Raw genomic sequence first — 23402 nt, forward strand, 5'->3', positions numbered from 1 at the left:
GAATATACGGTCATTCAAACCCTTAAATGTAGACTGGCGCAAAGTTTTAGGCTATGTTCACACACATCGTGTTTGTTGTTTTTTTTTTTTTTTTTTTTTTTCTGCAGATAAATCTGCTGACAACTTTTCTCTGGCAGGAAAACGGCTGCGTTAAAAAATGCAAGTTTTCCTGCTTTTTTTTGATGCGTTTTTGCAGCATTTTTTTTTTTTTTTACTTCATTACTTTCTATGGGTGAAACGCTGAAAGTAGTGACACGCTCTATTTTCCAAAAAACGCAAGCAAGGCAGAAGATACGCAACAAACAAAAAGCAACATAGAATTCTGGTTTCTCATAGACTTTGCTGGTACTGCAAGACGCAGCTGAAAATTTGCATAAAAATCTGCTGCAAAATACGCAGCAAAACACAACGTGTGTGAGCATAGCTTTAGGGTATGTGCACACGTAAAATTTTTGGTGCAGGAAAAACATTGTGTGAAATAGGCGTGAATTTGATGTGTTTTTTTTTTTTTTTTTTTTTTATATGCTTTTTTTGGTGGTGCAGATTTTTCCCCACTCATTTAGTATGGGTGAATTCTGCAGCAAAAATGTACAAATAATGGACATCATGTAGGTTTAAATCTGCACCAAATCTTGAAGTCAAAAATAAGCAACGTGTGCTTGAGCCTTCAGGATTCTTCTTCACTTTGCTGGCATCAGGAAACGCTTCAGGCTTTTTGACAAATTTGTGCAGAAAAAAATGCGAGGAAGAAGAAGTTAAAGGGGTTTTCCAGCTTTTAGATTGATGTCCTGCTCCCGGGGTTGGCGACAGCTGCATGTGATCAGATGCCGAATTCCACAGCTTTGTCATTTGCATAGTGGCTGCAGTGGGGTACTAGATATCCACCCCTATTTACTACACAATGCAAAATTGTAAAAAGGAAGTCTTTCACTACTCTGAGCAGAGAATGAAAATTACACTTTTTTTTTTTTTTTTTTTTTTCTGTTACTGGTTTGTGTTGCTCCTAAATCTTATTTTCTTGATCAATTGCTTGCCTTAATGTTATAATCTTTGTCTTACACTTGCAAGGTCTCAACATGTGGCAAGCTGTGAAGTGTCGGAGATATAACGCATTATGTGACCAGTTGGTACGTCGTCACCATAAAGCTGTACTAGCGATAAGAAGGGAAGACATCAATGCCTGGGAGAGGAGAGCACCGCTTGCTCCAAAGCACGTGAAGGAGCTCACAAACCTTGGTTACAAGGTCCTGGTGCAGCCATCAAATAGAAGAGCTATCCACGAGAAGGTATGGTCTTTGGAATAAATCTGATCACAGCCTTCTAACGTTTACATTGTAGTTTTGTTTTACCTTTTTGTATTTGTAGACACAATTTTTGCCAATGTATTAGCAGAGAAAAAGGCCAAATCACTGTTCACCCATATACAGTCATGGCCAAAAGTATTGAGAATGAGACAAATAGTAATTTTTCCTAAGTTTACTGCTTTATTTTTTGTAATGGCAATTTGCATATACTCCTGAATGTCAAAGAGTGATCAGCTTAACAGCAATTACTGTACTTGCAAAGTCAATATTTGCCCAGAAAATTAACTTTAACCCCCAAAACACATTTCAACATCATTGCAGTCCTGCCTTAAAAGGAGCAGCTAACATCGTTTTAGTGATTGATCCATTAACACAGGTGTGGGTGTTGATGAGGACAGGGCTGGCGATCAATCAGTCATGATTAAGTAAGAATGACATCACTGGACACTTTAAAAGGAGGCTGGTTCTTGGTATCATTGTTTCTCTTCAGTTAACCATGGTTATCTCTAAAGAAACACGTGCAGCCATCATTGCACTGCACAAGAATGGCCTAACTGGGAAGAGTATCGCAGCTACAAAGATTGCACCTCAGTCAACAATCTATCGCATCATCAAGAACTTCAAGGAGAGAGCTTCCATTGTTGTCAAAAAGGCTCCAGGGCGCCCAAGAAAGACCAGCAAGCGCCTGGACCGTATCTTAAAACTGTTTCAGCTGCGGGATCGGACTACCAGCAGTGCCGAGCTTGCTCAGGAATGGCAGCAGGCTGGTGTGAGTGCTTCTGCACGCACTGTGAGGCGGAGACTCTTTGAGCAAGGGCTGGTTTCAAGGAGGGCAGCAAAGAAGCCACTTCTCTCCAGAAAAAACATTAGGGACCGACTGATATTCTGCAAAAGGTACAGGGAGTGGACTGCTGAGGACTGGAGCAAAGTCATTTTCTCTGATGAATCCCCTTTCGATTGTTTGGGACATCTGGAAAACAGCTTATTCGGAGAAGAAGAGGTGAGCGCTACCACCAGTCTTGTCTCATGCCAACTGTAAAGCATCCTGAAACCATTCATGTGTGGGGTTGCTTCTCAGCCAAGGGAATCTGCTCACTCAGTCTTGCTTAAAAACACAGCCATGAATAAAGAATGGTACCAGAATGTCCTCCAAGAGCAACTTCTCCCAACCATCCAAGAGCAGTTTGGCGCCCAACAATGCCTTTTCCAGCATGATGGAGCACCTTGCCATAAAGCAAAGGTGATAACTAAATGGCTCATGGAACAAAACATAGAGATTTTGGGTCCATGACCTGGAAACTCCCCAGATCTTAATCCCATTGAGAACTTGTGGTCAATCATCAAGAGACGGGTGGAGAAACAAAAACCAACAAATTCTGGAAAATGCAAGCATTGATTATGCAAGAATGGACTGCTATCAGTCAGGATTTGGTCCAAAAGTTGATTGAGAGCATGCCAGGGAGAATTACAGAGGTCTTGAAGAAGAAGGGGCAACACTGCAAATATTGACTTGCTGCATTAACTCATTCTAACTGTCAATATAACCTATTGGTACTCATAATATGATTGCAATTATATTTCTGTATGTGATATAAACATCAGACAAACACTAATAAAAACCAGAGGCCAGCAGATCATGTGAAAATATAATTTTGGTGTCATTCTCAAAACTTTTGGCCATGACTGTATATTTAAAGTGGCCAACTGCTGTGCTTAAAAGTGGGCTCTTTACAGGCGTATTCTGGGTGGAATCTGCCTGAAAAAGACTTAATGTACATAAAGCCTTTGGATACATCCAGACATATATATTTTGGGTTACACACACACACACACACACACACACACCTCACATGTTAGACACACACACACACCTCACATGTTAGACACACACACACACACACACCTCACATGTTAGAGACACACACACACACACACACACACCTCACATGTTAGAGACACACACACACACACACACACGCAGCTCACATGTTAGAGACACACACACACACACACGCAGCTCACATGTTAGAGACACACACACACACACACACACGCAGCTCACATGTTAGAGACACACACACACACACGCAGCTCACATGTTAGAGACACACACACACACACACACGCAGCTCACATGTTAGAGGCACACACACGCAGCTCACATGTTAGAGACACACACACACACGCAGCTCACATGTTAGAGACACACACACGCGGCTCACATGTTAGAGACAGAGACACACACACGCACGCAGCTCACATGTTAGAGACACGCACACGCAGCTCACATGTTGGAGGCACGCACACGCAGCTCACATGTTGGAGGCACGCACACGCAGCTCACATGTTGGAGGCACGCACACGCAGCTCACATGTTAGAGACAGAGACACACACACGCACGCAGCTCACATGTTAGAGACACGCACACGCAGCTCACATGTTGGAGGCACGCACACGCAGCTCACATGTTGGAGGCACGCACACGCAGCTCACATGTTGGAGGCACGCACACGCAGCTCACATGTTGGAGGCACGCACACGCAGCTCACATGTTGGAGGCACGCACACGCAGCTCACATGTTGGAGGCACACACACGCAGCTCACATGTTGGAGGCACACACACGCAGCTCACATGTTGGAGGCACACACACGCAGCTCACATGTTGGAGGCACACACACGCAGCTCACATGTTGGAGGCACACACACGCAGCTCACATGTTGGAGGCACACACACGCAGCTCACATGTTGGAGGCACACACACGCAGCTCACATGTTGGAGGCACACACACGCAGCTCACATGTTGGAGGCACACACACGCAGCTCACATGTTGGAGGCACACACACGCAGCTCACATGTTGGAGGCACACACACGCAGCTCACATGTTGGAGGCACACACACGCAGCTCACATGTTGGAGGCACACACACGCAGCTCACATGTTGGAGGCACACACACGCAGCTCACATGTTGGAGGCACACACACGCAGCTCACATGTTGGAGGCACACACACGCAGCTCACATGTTGGAGGCACACACACGCAGCTCACATGTTGGAGGCACACACACGCAGCTCACATGTTGGAGGCACACACACGCAGCTCACATGTTGGAGGCACACACACGCAGCTCACATGTTGGAGGCACACACACGCAGCTCACATGTTGGAGGCACACACACGCAGCTCACATGTTGGAGGCACACACACGCAGCTCACATGTTGGAGGCACACACACGCAGCTCACATGTTGGAGGCACACACACGCAGCTCACATGTTGGAGGCACACACACGCAGCTCACATGTTGGAGGCACACACACGCAGCTCACATGTTGGAGGCACACACACGCAGCTCACATGTTGGAGGCACACACACGCAGCTCACATGTTGGAGGCACACACACGCAGCTCACATGTTGGAGGCACACACACGCAGCTCACATGTTGGAGGCACACACACGCAGCTCACATGTTGGAGGCACACACACGCAGCTCACATGTTGGAGGCACACACACGCAGCTCACATGTTGGAGGCACACACACGCAGCTCACATGTTGGAGGCACACACACGCAGCTCACATGTTGGAGGCACACACACGCAGCTCACATGTTGGAGGCACACACACGCAGCTCACATGTTGGAGGCACACACACGCAGCTCACATGTTGGAGGCACACACACGCAGCTCACATGTTGGAGGCACACACACGCAGCTCACATGTTGGAGGCACACACACGCAGCTCACATGTTGGAGGCACACACACGCAGCTCACATGTTGGAGGCACACACACGCAGCTCACATGTTGGAGGCACACACACGCAGCTCACATGTTGGAGGCACACACACGCAGCTCACATGTTGGAGGCACACACACGCAGCTCACATGTTGGAGGCACACACACGCAGCTCACATGTTGGAGGCACACACACGCAGCTCACATGTTGGAGGCACACACACGCAGCTCACATGTTGGAGGCACACACACGCAGCTCACATGTTGGAGGCACACACACGCAGCTCACATGTTGGAGGCACACACACGCAGCTCACATGTTGGAGGCACACACACGCAGCTCACATGTTGGAGGCACACACACGCAGCTCACATGTTGGAGGCACACACACGCAGCTCACATGTTGGAGGCACACACACGCAGCTCACATGTTGGAGGCACACACACGCAGCTCACATGTTGGAGGCACACACACGCAGCTCACATGTTGGAGGCACACACACGCAGCTCACATGTTGGAGGCACACACACGCAGCTCACATGTTGGAGGCACACACACGCAGCTCACATGTTGGAGGCACACACACGCAGCTCACATGTTGGAGGCACACACACGCAGCTCACATGTTGGAGGCACACACACGCAGCTCACATGTTGGAGGCACACACACGCAGCTCACATGTTGGAGGCACACACACGCAGCTCACATGTTGGAGGCACACACACGCAGCTCACATGTTGGAGGCACACACACGCAGCTCACATGTTGGAGGCACACACACGCAGCTCACATGTTGGAGGCACACACACGCAGCTCACATGTTGGAGGCACACACACGCAGCTCACATGTTGGAGGCACACACACGCAGCTCACATGTTGGAGGCACACACACGCAGCTCACATGTTGGAGGCACACACACGCAGCTCACATGTTGGAGGCACACACACGCAGCTCACATGTTAGACGCATACAGCACACAAACGCTGTTCATCTTCCAGATATATGCAGTACACTGCATTAGGCTGGGCTGTATTCACATTTCTAAAGCAAGGAGAAAAGAGTGAGTATATGTGGCATAAAAAACGATTTTTATTAGTAGAAATATATTTTTGACAGATAACACACATGGAAATATCATATTCATGGGACAAAAGTGCAGTGTGCTGGGGACTGCAGCACCAACACGGTGCATCGACCCATACAGTGTCCTAATTGGCAGCACAAATCATAGATGGGTTATGACCATCTGACAACTCCATTAAAGGTATAGGGTGCCTCATGCACTAGGCCATTCCACAATCCCATCAGTCTGGTATATCATTAGAGAGTGCTTACCAAGAAGTAGGCCCAAAGCCAGCGTGGGGTGCTGCAGGTGGGGGACATTGGCAAGAAAACGCCTCAACGTGCGTTTCGCTAGGAGGGTAGCAAAGCTTTCTCAAGAGGCGTGCAACTACTGCACTGAGAGGACCTCTAAGTATGCCCATTCAGTAATCAGGTGTGCCATCATGTGACTACACCAAAATATGGGTGACGTACGCCGACAACACCTGCTGAATGCTTAACGGCGCATGCTCCGGGAATCCCACATCCCCACAGCACAGACAAAGGCTGTGTGTGTGTGTGCGCGCGCGCCAAAGGACTCACCTCTCGAGGATGCGCCGGAGGTACCAGATGGCCAAGTGCGTGCACGGGGAAATGGAAGACCACAGCACAGGCGCACTGTATTACCAGGTAAGTAAATATGGGGAACAAAAGAGAAAAGTATCTGTGTGAGAACAAACCATAGGAGCAACTGTATCTATGAGCCTGTGCTACTTCCAACACAAATTCCAACTGGAACATAGCCTTTCTACTTGTATATGCTGTATACCATAAACGGTAACCTCCAGTGGAGATATAGAGAAAAAAATATATACATACACACAGTCCAAAAAGTTTTTCTATTTTGGTTCACCCCATGAGGGCATAGGAGACGCGAATTAGTCCTTCCTAGCACGACACTAAATATAAAGAAAAATAAACATAATAAAAAGGGAAAATTAGAACAAATTAAAAACAAAAACTAAAATGCCAACTAAAAACAAAGTCCACAGGAGAGCATATGAAATTCCCCCATATCAAAGAAAAGACGAAAACCCTAAAGAATCGTTTAGGCCCCGTGGAGGCACGGTGTCCAATGTAACAATCCATCTGGCCTCCTTTTGGGCCAGAAGTTGTTTACCATTCCCTCCCCGGGAACCAAGATGTAAGACATCAATACCACGCACCTTTAGGGTTTTTGGGTCGCAGTTGTGCATCGCCCGAAAGTGTCGTGGTAGAGTCTTGAGTTCCCGCGGTTCGGTCACCGTCTTGGCCGCTCCAATGTCCCGCATGTGTTCCCGCACGCTGACCCTTAGTTCCCTTGTGGTTAGTCCAATATAAATCGATTGGCAGGCTCAGGTGGCATAATAGATCACATAGGTCGTGCCGCAAGTGATATACTTTGAGATCTTACATTCACGGCAACATTCAGACGAGGTGAAGGAAACAGAGCGCAGGACATTGGTGCAAACAAGACTGTGACCGTGAAGGGAAGGATCCCACCGTGGGTCCACAGGATCGGAAGGGATTCGAAGGAGGAGGGACATAGTGGCTGGAGACCAAAAGGTCGCCAAGGTTGTTAGCCCATCGTGCGGTCATTAGGGGATAGTGCCCTATGTGATCTCGCAGAGAGAGCTCTGTGTTAAGGACACTCCATTGTCGAGAGAGGATCCGCCACATCGCCCTTCCCACTCATGTTTGAAAGTGGTGATGTAGCGGACCCTCTCAGGCCCACTTCTCTCATCCCGGGAACCAGGGTATAACAGACACCTACGAGGGGTTCCCTGCAGGGCTGTGGAGTCGGAGTTGGTATGAAATGGACCAACTCCTAAAATATATAATTGGGTGCAGTAGTTCAATGCAGTTTGTGGGGAATATTTTTTTCATGAGAATTTGGGAAAGTTATGAAATGTCCTATTCCTGATCTAAGGGTCTAGACTTTTAGCTGAGATGAATCTGTGCTACAGTAAATTCATCACTTAAACATGAGCCATGTATGAGGGAGTTGGAGTCAGTGTCATGGAAATTGAGGAGTCAGAGGTTTGGCTTACCGACTCCACAGCCCTGGCTCACTGTGCCCTCCCATAGCCACGCCTAATGAACCTATTACTATATCCGCGTTGTGTAAATCGGTCAGCCAGATCAGCGGCCTGTTTCTCAAACTGAGAGTTAGTGGAGCTGATCCGCCTCATCCTCAGGAACTGTCCGACCGGGACTTCCCTAATCAGCAATGAATTGTGTGCGGATGCAGCGTGGATCAGAGAGTTGACTGCTGTAGGTTTTCTGAATACGTCGGTCTGAATGGAGAAATTGGAGTCCACCTCCAGAGTGATGTCCAAAAAATAAATCCGTTTATGATGATAGGTGTGGGTCAACCTGATACCACGTTCGTTTGAATTAAGCCGCACCATAAACTCATCGAGCTCCTTCACCGTCTCCTGCCTAAAAAAAGAAAATTTCATCGATGTATCTCAGCCATGACACGACATGGTCCGTGCCTTCGTCGCCAAACAGCTCCCTCTCCCAAGCTCCTAGGAAGAGGTTGGTGTACGAGGGCACACAGACCTTCCCCATAGCCGTGCCACGCCTCTGCAGATAAACCGTGTCTTTTAAATAAAAAATTAATTGTGAAGGATAAATTCACACGATGGGCCGCCCAGGTCGGTGGTCCCCAGTAAGAGGCGGACCGCTAACAGGCCCAGATCGTGGCTGATACAAGTATATAGGCTCTCAACATCAGCCGTGACCATGAGCGTATCCTCTTCCACAAGGACGCCATCAACCCATTTGCGGACGTTTGTCGTGTCTTTTATGTAGGACGGAAGTGTCTTCACAAAGGGCCTGAGGTGGCTGTCAATGTATGTACGTATCGGCCCCCACAGGCCACCCAGTCCAGACACGATCGGACTCCCCAGTGGTTTGAGGGCATCCTTCTGGATCTTGGGGAGCAGATAAAAAGTAGCAGTCTTGGGGAACCGTACCGTTAAGGCCTCTACGATCTTTTTATTAATAATATACTGCTCACAAGTGCGGGCCAGGATCCCCTGGAGCACAGCAGAGAAGATGGTCGTAGGGTTGTAAGGTAACTTTGAATACATGTCCAAGTCCCTTAATTGACGTAAGGCCTCCCTTTCATACTTTGAGCAGGGCTGCAACACAATATTCCCTCGCTTGTCTGCCGGCTTGATGACCACATCGTACGATGACAACTGATGTATAGCTGTATGTTGGGAATAAGTGAGATTATCAAATTTCCTGTGTGTAGGGAGGCGTCTCAGGTCCTCTGTAACAAGACGTACAAAAATCTCCACTGCTGGACTTGGAGACAAGGGAGGGAGCCTAGTGGACTTAGGGTAGCGTACTTGTGGTAACCCACCTGTAGAGGGGGGGGTTCCTGCTCCAAGAGGAGTTCCTCTAGATTTTGTATGGCCTCTCTCTCTGGCCCAGTCACAGGGTACCATTCACCACGTGAACTGGAATGAAGTTTTTTCAAGATTAATTTGCGGGCAAACAGATGGAGGTCCTTTTTAAGGGCGGTAAAAAAATTAAACGCATTAGTGGGTGCAAGCGATAAACCCATCCCCAAGACCTCCATCTGCGCCTCAGTCAAAAAATGTGTGGATAGATTTACGACACAGAGCCCTCCCCGAGAGTCACCAACCTGAAAAGGAGTGGTTTGTTTCCTCCTATTATTTGGTCTTGTCTAAATGCTGAAGGAGGGTTGAATAACTGGTGCAGGACGGGGGCCCGGGTTCTGCAAAGACACTCGATCATCAGTAGAGGTAGCTGAAGCAATTGATGTCGATCTCGAGCGTGAGTAGGAGTTATCCATCTGTAGACGTCCTGATACTGTCCCATGTGTCCTGCAGAAAGTTCCTGGTTTTGTGTGGATCTCCTTGACCCACTTTTGGGACTCAATATCGATATTATCATTCAGTTGCTCCAGATCGTCAGTGGTCATATCTCTTTTCAATTGAGTCTGAAGTTGCTCAATTTCTATCTTTTTAAGAGATGTCTCGTTTAGTTCCTTTAGGAGGTTAAAAACCCGAGGTGTCCGCCAATGCCTCCCACTTGTTTTTAAAAGATTCATCCTCAATTGGGAAAGAGGGGAAAATTGGAACTTGCGACTCTCTGGGAATAAGGGCTTTATCAATATATTTACTGAGGAAAGCGTGATTCCACCAGATGTGAGTTCTGTTTCTAGAATGTTCTGAATTTCAAAATGCTCTCCTGTAGGCCCTGATCCACTCCCGGCCCAAAGTCACAAGATACATCATTAAGTTGTGCGAGCCAGGTGTTGTCCCGAGCTCACGCTCATGCCCCGTTAGTGTAACGGCCTTTGTCCGTGCTGTGGGGATGTGGGATTCCTGGAGCATGTGTCGTTATGCATTCAGCAGGGGTAATGTAAGCCAGCCACACAACTTTTGGTGTAGTCCCATAATGACACACCTGATTACCGAATGGGCGTATTTAAAGGTCCTACCAGTGCAGTAGTTGCACGCCTCTTGAGAAAGCTTTGCTACCCTCCTAGCAAAACGCGTGTCGAGGCGTTTTCTTGCCAGCCACCCCCCCCACCTGTGGCACCCCACGCGGCCTTCGGCCCTACTTCTTGGTAACCACTCACTAATGATACACCAGACTGATGGGATTGTGGAATGGCCTAGTGCATGAGTCCCCTTATACCTTTAATTGAGTTGTCAGATGGTCATAACCCATCTATGATTTGTGCTGCCAATTAGGACACTGTATGGGTCGATGCACCGTGTTGGTGCTGCAGTCCCCAGCACACTGCACTTTCGTCCCATGAATATGATATTGTGATATTTCCATGTGTGTTATCTGTCAAAAATATATTTCTACTAATAATTCTTTTTTCATGAGATATATATATTCGCTCTTTTCTCCTTGCTTTAGATTCGCTCTGAGTAGGCATGTTCTTTGCAGGTGCTGGGATTGCTGACCGGTTACCTAGCAATTGTTTCATGTGATGTGGGTCACTGTTTGTACATGTATTCACATTTCTGTTGGGAGTTCCATCTATCTGTTCCATTTTAGGAAAAGACAAACTGAATTTATGCCCAAAACGCATCCATAGCATAGCTAACGCAAACGAAAACAGAGGTTGCTCACATGGCCTCCAGATGAAGATCAGAGTCTAGAATGGAGCAATAGAGGTCTATCATCTAAAGTGGGGAGTCACAGAGAATACCCTGAGACTCTGCTGTGTAAAGCTCTTAAAGACGTTGTCCAACTCTGGTATCAATGATTTTTAAACTTAAATACCTTTATTTTGGGCTAAAAGTAATTTTTGCAATTCTGTGTCATTAAACATTTTTGCACTGTTTAGCTTTTACAGGCTCCGTTTCCCTGCGCAATCATCATTCATGTGGTCTGTGGTCATAAATCACGTGAGAGGAGCTCAGAAAAATATAGATAAAAAGAATTACAAACCCCCATTGTAACTGTCAGAACGAGCTCATTAACAGATTAACTCATTCTGCAGCAAATCATTTTTTTTTTTTTTTATTGAATCTCAGAAAAATGATTTTTAGCCAAAACTACATACATTTTAAGGAAGAAAAACATTGTCTCCAAAGGTTGACAACTCCTTTAATAGGAGCTGCTGAGACTCTGTAGTGTAACACTGCATCACATAGGATCCACCGACTCTGTGCAGTGTGACGCCGCATCACGTAAGATCCGCCGACTGTGCAGTGTGACGCCGCATCACATAGGATAGATGGAGATTCTGCATTGTGAGTTAAGAAACAGCAGTTCTGCTTCTTACTGCCATTACCTCTTTTTAGTGACGGAGCTAATTTTGACGTTAATGACCAAGCCAAATTTTAGAAATCTGACCAGTGTCACTTTGTGATAATATCTCTGGAAAGCTTCAGCGTATTCCAGTGATTCTGATATTGTATTTTCATGACAAATTGTACTTCGTGTTAGTGGTAAATTTTGGTCGGTATACATATATTTATGAAACTATTGAAAATTTGTCAATTTTGCAATTTTCAAACTTTTATTTTTTATGCCCTTAAATCAGATAGTTATATCACACAAAATAGTTAACATTTCCCATATGTCTACTTTACAACTGCATCATTTTTGAAACCTAATTTCTTTGTTAGGATGTTGTAAGAGTTACAATTTAGCAGTAATTTTCGATTTTTTTTCAATAAATTTACAAAGCCTATTTCTTTAGGGATCTATTCAGATTTAAATGGACTTTGAGGGACCTATATTTTAGAAACTTCCGAAAAAGGATTTCATTTTAAAAACTGCACCCCACAAATACTTCAAAACTGTTGTCAGGAAATGTTTTAACCCTTCAGTTGCTACACAGGAATTAATGTAAAGTGGAATGGGGAAAAAAAATAAATTAAAATTTTACCTCTGAAATGTTGCTTTAGCCCCAAATTTCTCACTTTTGCAAGGTGTAAAACCAAAACGTGGAACTCCAGTTTATTACCCACCTTTTTTACGAGCGTGGCAGTACCCCACATGTAGTCAAAAAGTTTTGTTTGGACAAACTGCAGGGTTCGGCACGGAAGGAGCAAATCTTTGAATTTTGGAATACAAATTTGGCTGAAAGAGATGGTGGGCACCATGACACATTTGCAGGGCCCCTAAGGTGCGTAAACAGAAAGCCCCCCCCCCCCCCCCCCCCCACAGCTGACCCCATTTTGGAAAATAGATCCCTCAAGGATTTTATCCAGAGGTATGTTGAGCATTTTGAACTCACAGGCATGACACAGAATTTAATAACATTAGGTCGTCATATTGAAAAAGCTAATTTTTCCCCTCCCCCATGACAGCACACCTTGAGAGAGGATCCGCCCCACCAAGGACAGGAAACCGTCTGAAATAAAAGGGCGGCACCTCTCCCTCGCTTCAGTTGGTTTCCTGTCCTTGATGGGGAACCTGTCTGGAAGAAAGAAGACTTACCTGGGGCTGTCCCGGTGTGGAAGAGCGGGCACTGGCCTGTGCACCGGGTTCAGTATCCCAGAAGCGACGTCCGCAGCTTCCCCTGGGGTCTCTGCGCCGAGCGGGGCGCAGGCGGTGAGGCAGGCTCTTTCCTCCCAGAGACCGCGGCGCCGTCCTCCCCCTGCAGTGTGGAACGCTTCCGGGTGTGACGCGCCTGACGTCACGGCGCAGGGCACGCTGGGAGCGGCGCACTGGGTGACGTCAGGAGGCGGCGCCGATCCAAGATGGCGGCGCCCATCGGAGCGTCCCAGGCCGGTGTTTTTCAACGGAGCTCCGGCCTGAGGAAGGGGGAGGGCCCACAGACCGGAGGAGGCTGGATGGCCCTATATTTAAGGGGGGGGGAGCTATCCTGGAAGCGTGGTGCGCTTCTGAGACATGGCTGATCCAGATAGCCAGGAGCAGCAGTTTACCCCCCCACCTCAGCAACAGAAAAAGCAGAGGGATGCATCATATACAGACAGCCGCTCGAGTAATCGTAGTGGCAGCCGCAGGAGTAAAGCTTCGTGTGCCTCGGGACCATCCAGAATGGAATCATCGGTTCCGCAACAGCCTCCGAATCTGGTACCCGTTTGTGACCTCCGGGGGTGAGTGAGCTTCGTGAATGTCACTGGTTAGTAACGGGAAGTCTCTTATGTGCTTCCTTTTTTTAGGAGCCTAAGAAGAGTAGTGCCAAGCAAAAGCATAGAATATGTGCCCTTTGCCAAGCTTTTCTCTCAGTAGAGTGGCAGAAACCACTTTGCTAGGGCTGTGTGACCAAAACCATAGCTGAGAATTCCCGGGATTTTGCTGCAAATTTAAAGTCCATAGTACATGCAGAAGTTCAGAGGTCCCTGAAAGGGTTCCTTAGAGGGAAGAAAAGACCCCGTAGAGAGGTTTCCTCTGTCTCTGATTCCTCCCAGTCCGAGGAGCAGTGGGATTCATCGTCCTCTTCCTCATCGGGGGGCGGTAGACCCTGCTTCCCCATTGAGAATACAGACAGACTGGTTAGGGCAGTAAGATCAACCATGGGTCTGGAGGAAGAGAGAGCATCTAAATCCCGGGAGGACATCATGTTTGCGGGCTTGGGAGAGAAGAAGAGATGCTCTTTTCCGGTTAACAGTAAAATTCAGGGCCTCATTGACCGGGAGTGGAGGAGACCTGAGAGATCAGGGGCTTTACCCTCCTTCTCCAAAAGAAGGTATCCCTTCGAAGAGAAGGATGCGGAACCTTGGGATAAGATCCCCAAGGTGGACGGGACTGTGGCAAGGTCATCGAAAAGATCTTCCCTGCCCTTGGAGGACTCTGGCGTCCTAAACGATGCACTGGATAAAAGAGCTGACTCCTTCCTGCGCCACACGTGGGAGGCGGCGGCAGGCGGCCTAAAACCAGCGGTGGCTAGCACCTGTGTGGCGAGGTCCTTGATGGTGTGGCTCCAACAGCTGGAAGACCAGCTTAAAGATAAAAAGGTCTCCAGACAGGCAATACTTGCAGAGCTACCTCTAATACAAACAGCATCGGCCTTCCTGGCCGACTCTTCAGCTGATTCGGTCAGACTGTCAGCTAGGGCAGCGGGACTATCCAACGCAGCCAGGCGGGCCTTGTGGCTCAAAGGTTGCCCAGGTGACCTACCTTCGAAACAGAAACTGTGCTCCCTCCCGTGTGACGGTAGACTCCTGTTTGGCCAAAAGTTAGAAGACCTGTTAGAAAAAGCAGGCAATAAAAGCAAAGGGTTCCCGGGATTTTCGGGGGAACCAAGAAGATTTAGTTTTCGGAGGAGAAAATTTAACCGGGGTCGTCCTCCGGGAGACAAAAAGAGATGGGAAGCCAAGTCCAAAAAAGAATCGGGCTACATGTTTGGAGGACCATCCTCGAGTTCGAAGAGATCCTCCCAATGACGCAAGGCTGGAAGTGGGTGGAAGGCTTTCCCACTTTTTTCCAGCTTGGGACGCGATAACAACAAACCCCTGGATTCTGAAAATTATCAGTGGGGGCCTGAAGATCCGGTTCAGCCAGACCCCCTGGCGGACCTTTGTGGTTACCCCCCTACGAAAGGTCCAGGAAGAACAATTAGCCCTGGAAACAGAAGTGTTCGAGAAGGACCTGCTTTCCTACTAACTCTAAGTACCAGCAACACAGAGAGGGAGGGGGTTCTAGTCCCCACTATTCATGATAAAAAAAACAAACGGGTCCTTAAGGACCATCATCAACCTCAGGAGTCTGAACCAAGTAGTAGAAAACCAGACTTTCAAGATGGAGTCAGTAAGCTCGGCAGTGAAGCTCTTACATCGCAACTGCTTTATGGCTGTAATAGACTTGAAGGACGCATATTATCACGTCCCAATCCATCCGGAGTATCCGAAGTATCTGAGAGTAGCCCTGTTTATTCAGGGGAAGCTGAGGCATTTTCAGTTTGCTGCCCTACCCTTTGGCCTCTCCATTGCCCCGAGAATATTTACGAAACTAATAGCAGAAGTGACAGCCTTCCTACGGATCAAGAATGTAGTGATCGTGCCATATTTAGACGACTTCTTGATAATAGGGAAAACAGAAGCCCACTGCTCCAGTCAGCTCCTAGTGGTCACGGAAGTGTTGCATCAGCTGGGGTGGTTAGTAAATTTCCAAAAATCAAGACTAACCCCCTCCAGGACTCAGACCTTTCTGGGTCTAATCCTAGACTCTCGTCGCCAAACCTGCTTCCTCCCAGAGGACAAAATCTGCAGGTTGACTGCATTAGTCTCGAAGGCCATTCAAGCTCCGGAGATGTCTCTGAGAGAGGCAATGTCCCTCCTGGGTTCTATGACGGCCTGTCTCCCAGCAGTTATGTGGGCCCAGGGGCATATGAGGCGGCTTCAGTGGGAGGTCCTGTCAGCACAGAGGTCCTGCAACGGGCATTTAGAAGGCAGGCTCTCTCTCTCCCCAGAAGTGGTACATTCCCTTTTGTGGTGGACAGTCAGGGGAAATCTGACCGCAGGCGTTCAATGGTCCAGACCAGTAGATCGGGTAATTACGACCGACGCAAGCAGTTCCGGATGGGGGGGTCATCTGGCAGAACTCTCAATACAGGGTCACTGGGCTTACCACGAGAGGGGAGCATCCTCAAACTTAAAGGAGGTTTGGGCAGTAGAAAGATCCCTCAGGGGCTTCCTCCCTCACATCCAAAATCACCATGTCCAGGTCAGGTCCGACAACCGGACAGCAGTAGCCTATGTGAATCACCAGGGAGGGACAAGGTCACGCCCTCTGATGGTGGTGGCAGACAGGATCCTTGGTCTAGCAGAGCGAAACCTCCTATCCCTCAGCGCCCTTCATATAAAGGGGGTAGAAAACGTGAAAGCAGATTTTCTAAGCCGCCATACCCTAAGACAGGGGGAGTGGGGGTTGATCCCGGAGGTCTTCCATCAGATTGTCCAGTTATGGGGGCAGCCAGACATACAGTTATATGAAAAAGTTTGGGCACCCCTATTAATCTTAAGCTTAATGTTTTATAAAAATTGGTGTTTTGGCAACAGCTATTTCAGTTTGATATATGTAATAACTGTTGGACACAGTAATGTTTCTGCCTTGAAATGAGGTTTATTGTACTAACAGAAAATGTGCAATCTGCATTCAAACAAAATTTGACAGGTGCATAAGTATGGGCACCTCACCAGAAAAGTGACATTAATATTTAGTAGATCCTCCTTTTGCAAAAATAACAGCCTCTAGTCGCTTCCTGTAGCTTTTAATGATTTCCTGGATCCTGGATGAAGGTATTTTTGACCATTCCTCTTTACAAAACAATTCCAGTTAAGTTTGATGGTCACCGAGCATGGACAGCCCTCTTCAAATGATCCCACAGATGTTCAATGATATTCAGGTCTGGGGACTGGGATGGCCATTCCAGAACATTGTAATTGTTCCTCTGCATGAATGCCTGAGTAGATTTGGAGCGGTGTTTTGGATCATTGTCTTGCTGAAAGATCCATCCCCTGCGTAACTTCAACTTTGTCACTGAATCTTGAACATTATTGTCAAGAATCTGCTGATACTGAGTGGAATCCATGCGTCCCTCAACTTTAACAAGATTCCCGGTGCCGGCATTGGCCACACAGCCCCAAAGCATGATGGAACCTCCACCAAATTTTACTGTGGGTAGCAAGTGTTTTTCTTGGAATGCTGTGTTTTTTTGCATAACACCTTTTTGTATGACCAAACAACTCAATCTTGGTTTCATCAGTCCACAGGACCTTCTTCCAAAAACAAATTGGCTTCTCCAAATGTGTTTTTGCATACCTCAGCCGACTCGGTTTGTGGCGTGCTTGCAGAAACGGCTTCTTTCGCATCACTCTCCCATACAGCTTCTCCTTGTGCAAAGTGCGTTGTATAGTTGACCGATGCACAGTGACACCATCTGCAGCAAGTTGATGCTGCAGCTCTCTGGAGGTGGTCTGAGGATTGTCCTTGACTGATCTCACCATTCTTCTTCTCTGCCTTTCTGATGTTTTTCTTGGCCTGCCACTTCTGGCCTTAACAAGAACTGTCCCTGTGTTCTTCCATTTCCTTACTATGTTCCTCACAGTGGAAACTGACAGGTTAAATCTCTGAGACAGCTTTTTGTATCCTTTCCCTGAACAACTATGTTGAATAATCTTTGTTTTCAGATCATTTGACAGTTATTTTGCGGAGCCCATGATGCCACTCTTCAGAGGAGATTCAAACAGGAGAACAACTTGCAAGTGGCCACTTTAAGTAGCTTTTCTCATGCTTGCATACACCTGGCTATGAAGTTCAAAGCTCAATGAGGTTACAAAACCAAAAAAAGTGCTTTAGTAAGTCAGTAAAAAGTAGGTAGGAGTATTTAAAACAAGAAAATGATAAGGGTGCCCATACTTATGCACCTGTCAAATTTTGTTTGAATGCAGATTGCACATTTTCTGTTAGTACAATAAACCTCATTTCAAGGCAGAAACATTACTGTGTCCAACAGTTATTACATATATCAAACTGAAATAGCTGTTGCAAAAACACCAATTTTTATAAAACATTAAGCTTAAGATTAATAGGGGTGCCCAAACTTTTTCATATAACTAATATATATATATATATATATATATATATATATATAATATATATATAATATATATATTTTTTTTTTACTGTTCCACAGGCACCTGTATTTGCAACGTGGAGGGATTTGTATAGGGGATGCTCGTGTAGTAGTTGTCTGTGTACGTGTTGTACCCTTGATGTAAAAATGGTGTCATTAGCTCCCAGACAATTTTACCCAGGATACCAATTGTCATGGGGCAGTTGGTTGGTCCCTATCTACTTAAATTATAAAGGTGGATGTGTAGGCTGTTGTGCTCTCACACATTTTGTAGAGCTTGACACCATATTTGGCTCCCTTGGAGGGGTAAATTGGCGGAATGACAGACGGCACTTGAAACTAATCAAGGACTCATCAACTGCAGCGTTTTGCTCAGGGATATACATATAATACAAATATAAAAATAAATATAAATGTAAAATATACATAAAATAAATCTTTCAGGAGGGAAATGAGGGGTCTCTATTTGCGTAGTTGGGTCAGTTCTTGGGGTGGGTGGAGGTGTTGCTTGGGAATTATCACTAAAACAAAGCTCTAATGAGATATCTTCATAACTGGCTTGGGTCATGACAGCTGGTCACATTTTGTTGCCCAGTAGGAGCAGAGTGTATGTGTTTTTTTTTTTTTTTTTTTACTAAACCCATGTTCAGGGTAATATCATAGATAGATCCATCCATCCATCCATCCATGTGTGGGTGTTTAGGAAATGTATTGATGGGCATATAAAATAGTTTGGTGAGCAATCAATTGTAGGATTTCTGGGGTAATGAAAATTTTGAAAAATATCAAACAAGTTAAAATTAGTTACATCAACTTTTATACCAGGGGCTACTAAAAAAAAAAAAAAAAAAAAAGAGAATTTGCAGGGAAAAGGAGTTGAGATAACACAGTGAAGAGGGAACTGTGCAACTTGGTCCTGCCTCTAAAGCTTTAGCAGTGACGAGCGACCCCACTACCATCGTGCTGTCGGATCCAGTGAAGTTGTGTATATGTGTGTGTGTGTGTGTATATAATATTATGAGAAAAAATATAAAGAGGCAGCACTCCAAGAAATTTTTGAAAAAAAATGGACTTTAATGAGCCCAAAGGCGACGTTTCTGTTCACAGAACCTTTCTCAAGCAGAGTTCAAGTGCATATAGTGCAATATATATAGTTACAAACAGTGATGCCATAATTATAATCAATTCATACAAAAACATGATTATATAAAAAAGTGCAATAGTGCATATCTCAAAATATCATCCAGTTACATACATAGTAAAAAAATCTTTTACAAATATATTATCAATTACAGTATCCATAACTCTCATAAAGTGATAAGTGCTTGAAATTGGTATCTATCAGTGCCAGGTGTACATTATAAATCATAATATATTTGAGGCAGCGACTCACCCTGCAGCAATCATGCAAAACCACATTTCCTATTTCCTCCACGTTGTCCTCGGTGTCTCAAAATCTCAACTGGGCATGTCTCCCAGGAAATCCCCATTATCTCATCACATGATCGGGACAAGCCTGGTCTGCCCACTTCAAGATGTCATCAGACATGCTCAGTGCATCTCTAATGTTACAGTATCCATCTTTAAAGTTGGCAAGCCCCATCAAACGTTTCTCCTCAAATTTAAACACCATATATGCTCTAATCACTATTGTTATCCCCCATTTATAATAAAACACACCATGTCTCACTATCAGGGATAGTATCTTGTTAATAATTTGTATTACAATAACAAATATTCAATAGTAATTCCTGTGTCCATAAATGAACTGAGGGATAATATATTACATAACCCAAACACCCTTCCATGGAATTCCCTATTCCTAGGTTCATCCATGGAGTGAGATTATTGGGTCAGAGGAGGAACCTTCAACAGGTCCCCACCTCCTCCCCAATCTCAGGTGTTTAATTGGGAATACATTACAATCCAATTCCCTCCACAAATAGGAATACTATTTTATAGTGTGTGTGTGTGTGTGTGTGTATATATATATATATATAGCAATTTTTTAAGAAAAAAATACATTTTCAGAGGAAATCTCTCTTTATACGCATGTTGCTGCAGGTCGAGTCGCCTCCACAAACCACCAATGTGAGAGTGATCAATCTGCAAGAAACCAGAAAAATCCATATAAATATATTAAAATACAATAGGTATACATAATACTCCAAATTTCATATACTGTCAAGTCTGAACATACTCCTCAGGTGATGCCTGCTATATTAAATTCAATATATATATATAATTAGTACAGACCAAAAGTTTGGACACACCTTCTCATTTTAAGATTTTTCTGTATTTTCATGACTATGAAAATTGTACATTCACACTGAAGGCATCAAAACTATGAATTAACACGTGTAATTATATACTTAACAAAAAAGTGCGAAACAACTGAAAATATGTCTTATATTCTAGGTTCTTCAAAGTAGCCACCTTTTGCTTTGATGACTGCTTTGCACACTCTTGGCATTCTCTTGATGAGCTTCAAGAGGTAGTCACCGGAAATGGTTTTCACTTCACAGGTGTGCCCTGTCAGGTTTAATAAGTGGGAATTCTTGCCTTATAAATGGGGTTAGGACCATCAGTTGTGTTGTGCAGAAGTCTGGTGGATACACAGCTGATAGTCCTACTGAATAGACTGTTAGCTGCTTTTTTCTTGCCATAATACAAATTCTAAGTAAAGAAAAACGAGTGGCCATCATTACTTTAAGAAAAGAAGGTCAGTCAGTCCGAAAAATTGGGCAAACTTTGAAAGTGTCCCCAAGTGCAGTTGCAAAAACCATCAAGCACTACAAAGAAACTGGCTCACATGAGGACCGCCCCAGGAAAGGAAGACCAAGAGTCACCTCTGCTTCTGAGGATAAGTTTATCCGAGTCACCAGCCTCAGAAATCGCAGGTTAACAGCAGCTCAGATTAGAGACCAGGTCAATGCCACACAGAGTTCTAGCAGCAGACACATCTCTTCAACAACTGTTAAGAGGAGACTTTGTGCAGCAGGCCTTCATGGTAAAATAGCTGCTAGGAAACCACTGCTAAGGACAGGCAACAAGCAGAAGAGACTTGTTTGGGCTAAAGAACACAAGGAATGGACATTAGACCAGTGGAAATCTGTGCTTTGGTCTGATGAGTCTAAATTTGAGACCTTTTGGTTCCAACCACTGTGTCTTTGTTCGACACAGAAAAGGTGAACGGATGGACTCTACATGCCTGGTTCCCACCGTGAAGCATGGAGGAGGAGGTGTGATGGTGTGGGGGTGCTTTGCTGGTGACACTGTTGGGGATTTATTCAAAATTGAAGGCATACTGACCCAGCATGGCTACCACAGCATCTTGCAGCGGCATGCTATTGCATCCGGTTTGCGTTTAGTTGGACCATCATTTATTTTTCAACAGGACAATGACCCCAAACACACCTCCAGGCTGTGTAAGGGCTATTTGACCAAGGAGGAGAGTGATGGGGTTCTACGCCAGATGACCTGGCCTCCACAATCACCAGAGCTGAACCCAATCGAGATGGTTTGGGGTGAGCTGGACAGAGTGAAGGCTAAAGGGCCAACAAGTGCTAAGCATCTCTGAGAACTCCTTCAAGATTGTAGGAAGACCATTTCCGGTGACTACCTCTTGAAGCTCATCAAGAGAATGCCAAGAGTGTGCAAAGCAGTCATCAAAGCAAAAGGTGGCTACTTTGAAGAACCTAGAATATAAGACATATTTTCAGTTGTTTCACACTTTTTTAAGTATATAATTCCACATGTGTTAATTCATAGTTTTGATGCCTTCAGTGTGAATGTACAATTTTCATAGTCATGAAAATACAGAAAAATCTTTAAATGAGGTGTCCAAACTTTTGGTCTGTACTATATATGTGTATGTATGTATGTATGTATGTGTGTGTGTATATATGTGTGTGTGTATATATGTATGTGTATATATATATATATATATATATATATATATATATATATATATATATATATATATATATATATATATATATATATATATATATATATATATAATATATTGCACACACAACATCATAGACCTGCACAAAGCTGGAGTGGGCTACAGAACCATAAGTAAGACTCTGGGTGAGAAGGAGACAACTGTTGGTGCAATAGTAAGAAAATGAGAGAAATACAAAATGACTGTCAATCTGGGGCACCATGCAAAATCTCACCTTGTGGGGTATCCATGGTCATGAGGAAGGTGAGAGAACAGCCTAAAACTACATGGGGGGGGGGGGGGGGGGACGTGTTAATGATCTCAAGGCAGCTGGGACCACAGTCACCAAGAAACCATTGGTAACACATTACCCCTTGTAAAGGTTTAAAATCCTGCCGTGCCCGCATGGTCCCCCTGCTCAAGAAGGCACATGTGCAGGCCCGTCTGAAGTTTGCCAATGAACACCTGGATGATTCTGTGAGTTATTGGGAGAAGGTGCTGTGGTCAGATGAGACAAAAATTGAGCTGTTTGGCATGAACTCAACTCGCCGTGTTTGGAGGAAGAAAGATGAGTACAATCCTAAGAACATCGTCCCAACCATGAAGCATGGTGGGGGAAACATTATACTTTTGGGGGTGCTTTTCTGCAAAGGGGACATGACTACTGCACCGTACTGAAGGGAAGATGGATGGAGTCATGTATCGTGAGATTTTGGCCAACAACCTCCTTCCCTCAGTAAGAGCATTGAAGATGGGTCGTGGCTGGGTCTTCCAGCAAGACAATGACTCAAAACAATCAAAAAGAGAGACTTTGGCACTCCAATATGGATGCAAGAAATGTTTTAATTTAGAAGAACCCCATACGTGATGAGCAGGCCTGCTCATCACGTATGGGGTTCTTCTAAATTAAAACATTTCTTGCATCCATATTGGAGTGCCAAAGTTTCTCTTTTTGATTGCTTTTGGAATATATTACTTCAGAGCACCCTTTATTAATAAAAACAGTGAGCGACCCCTCATTTTTTCAATAATGACTCAAAACATACTGCCAAGGCAACAAAGGAGTGGCTCAAAAAGAAGGCCTAGCCAGTCTCCAGACCTTTATCCCATAGAAAACTTATGGAGGGAGTTGAAGCTCCGAGTTGCCAAGCGACAGCCTCAAAATCTTAATGATTTAGAGATGATCTGCAAAGAGGAGTGGACCAAAATTCCTCCTGACATGTGCGCAACCCTCATCATCAACTACAAAAAACGTCTGACTGCT

At 45.4% G+C, this 23402-nt stretch overlaps 1 protein-coding gene and 1 long non-coding RNA gene across 4 annotated transcripts in view; one reads left to right on the top strand and one right to left on the bottom strand.

The window, feature by feature from the left end:
• The window catches only part of LOC141165941 (uncharacterized), a 70169-nt gene extending 50510 nt beyond the window's left edge, over positions 1–19659 (bottom strand). Inside the window, exon 1 of the long non-coding RNA XR_012251225.1 lies at positions 19583–19659. This is a non-coding gene — a long non-coding RNA (uncharacterized lncRNA). The remainder of the gene's footprint in view (positions 1–19582) is intronic.
• AASS (aminoadipate-semialdehyde synthase) overlaps positions 1–23402 on the top strand; it is an 88837-nt gene that overhangs the window by 5759 nt on the left and 59676 nt on the right. For all 3 annotated transcript variants that reach the window (XM_073652057.1, XM_073652055.1, XM_073652056.1), the window contains exon 2: positions 1069–1286. In XM_073652057.1, coding sequence (XP_073508158.1) covers positions 1077–1286 — 210 coding nt within the window. In that variant the 5' untranslated portion in view covers positions 1069–1076. The remainder of the gene's footprint in view (positions 1–1068; positions 1287–23402) is intronic.

This window comes from Phyllobates terribilis, unplaced genomic scaffold (genome assembly GCF_046119375.1).
Source record: "Phyllobates terribilis strain yellow unplaced genomic scaffold, ASM4611937v1 Scaffold_11__3_contigs__length_659146591, whole genome shotgun sequence".
Classification (NCBI taxonomy): Eukaryota; Metazoa; Chordata; class Amphibia; order Anura; family Dendrobatidae; genus Phyllobates; species Phyllobates terribilis.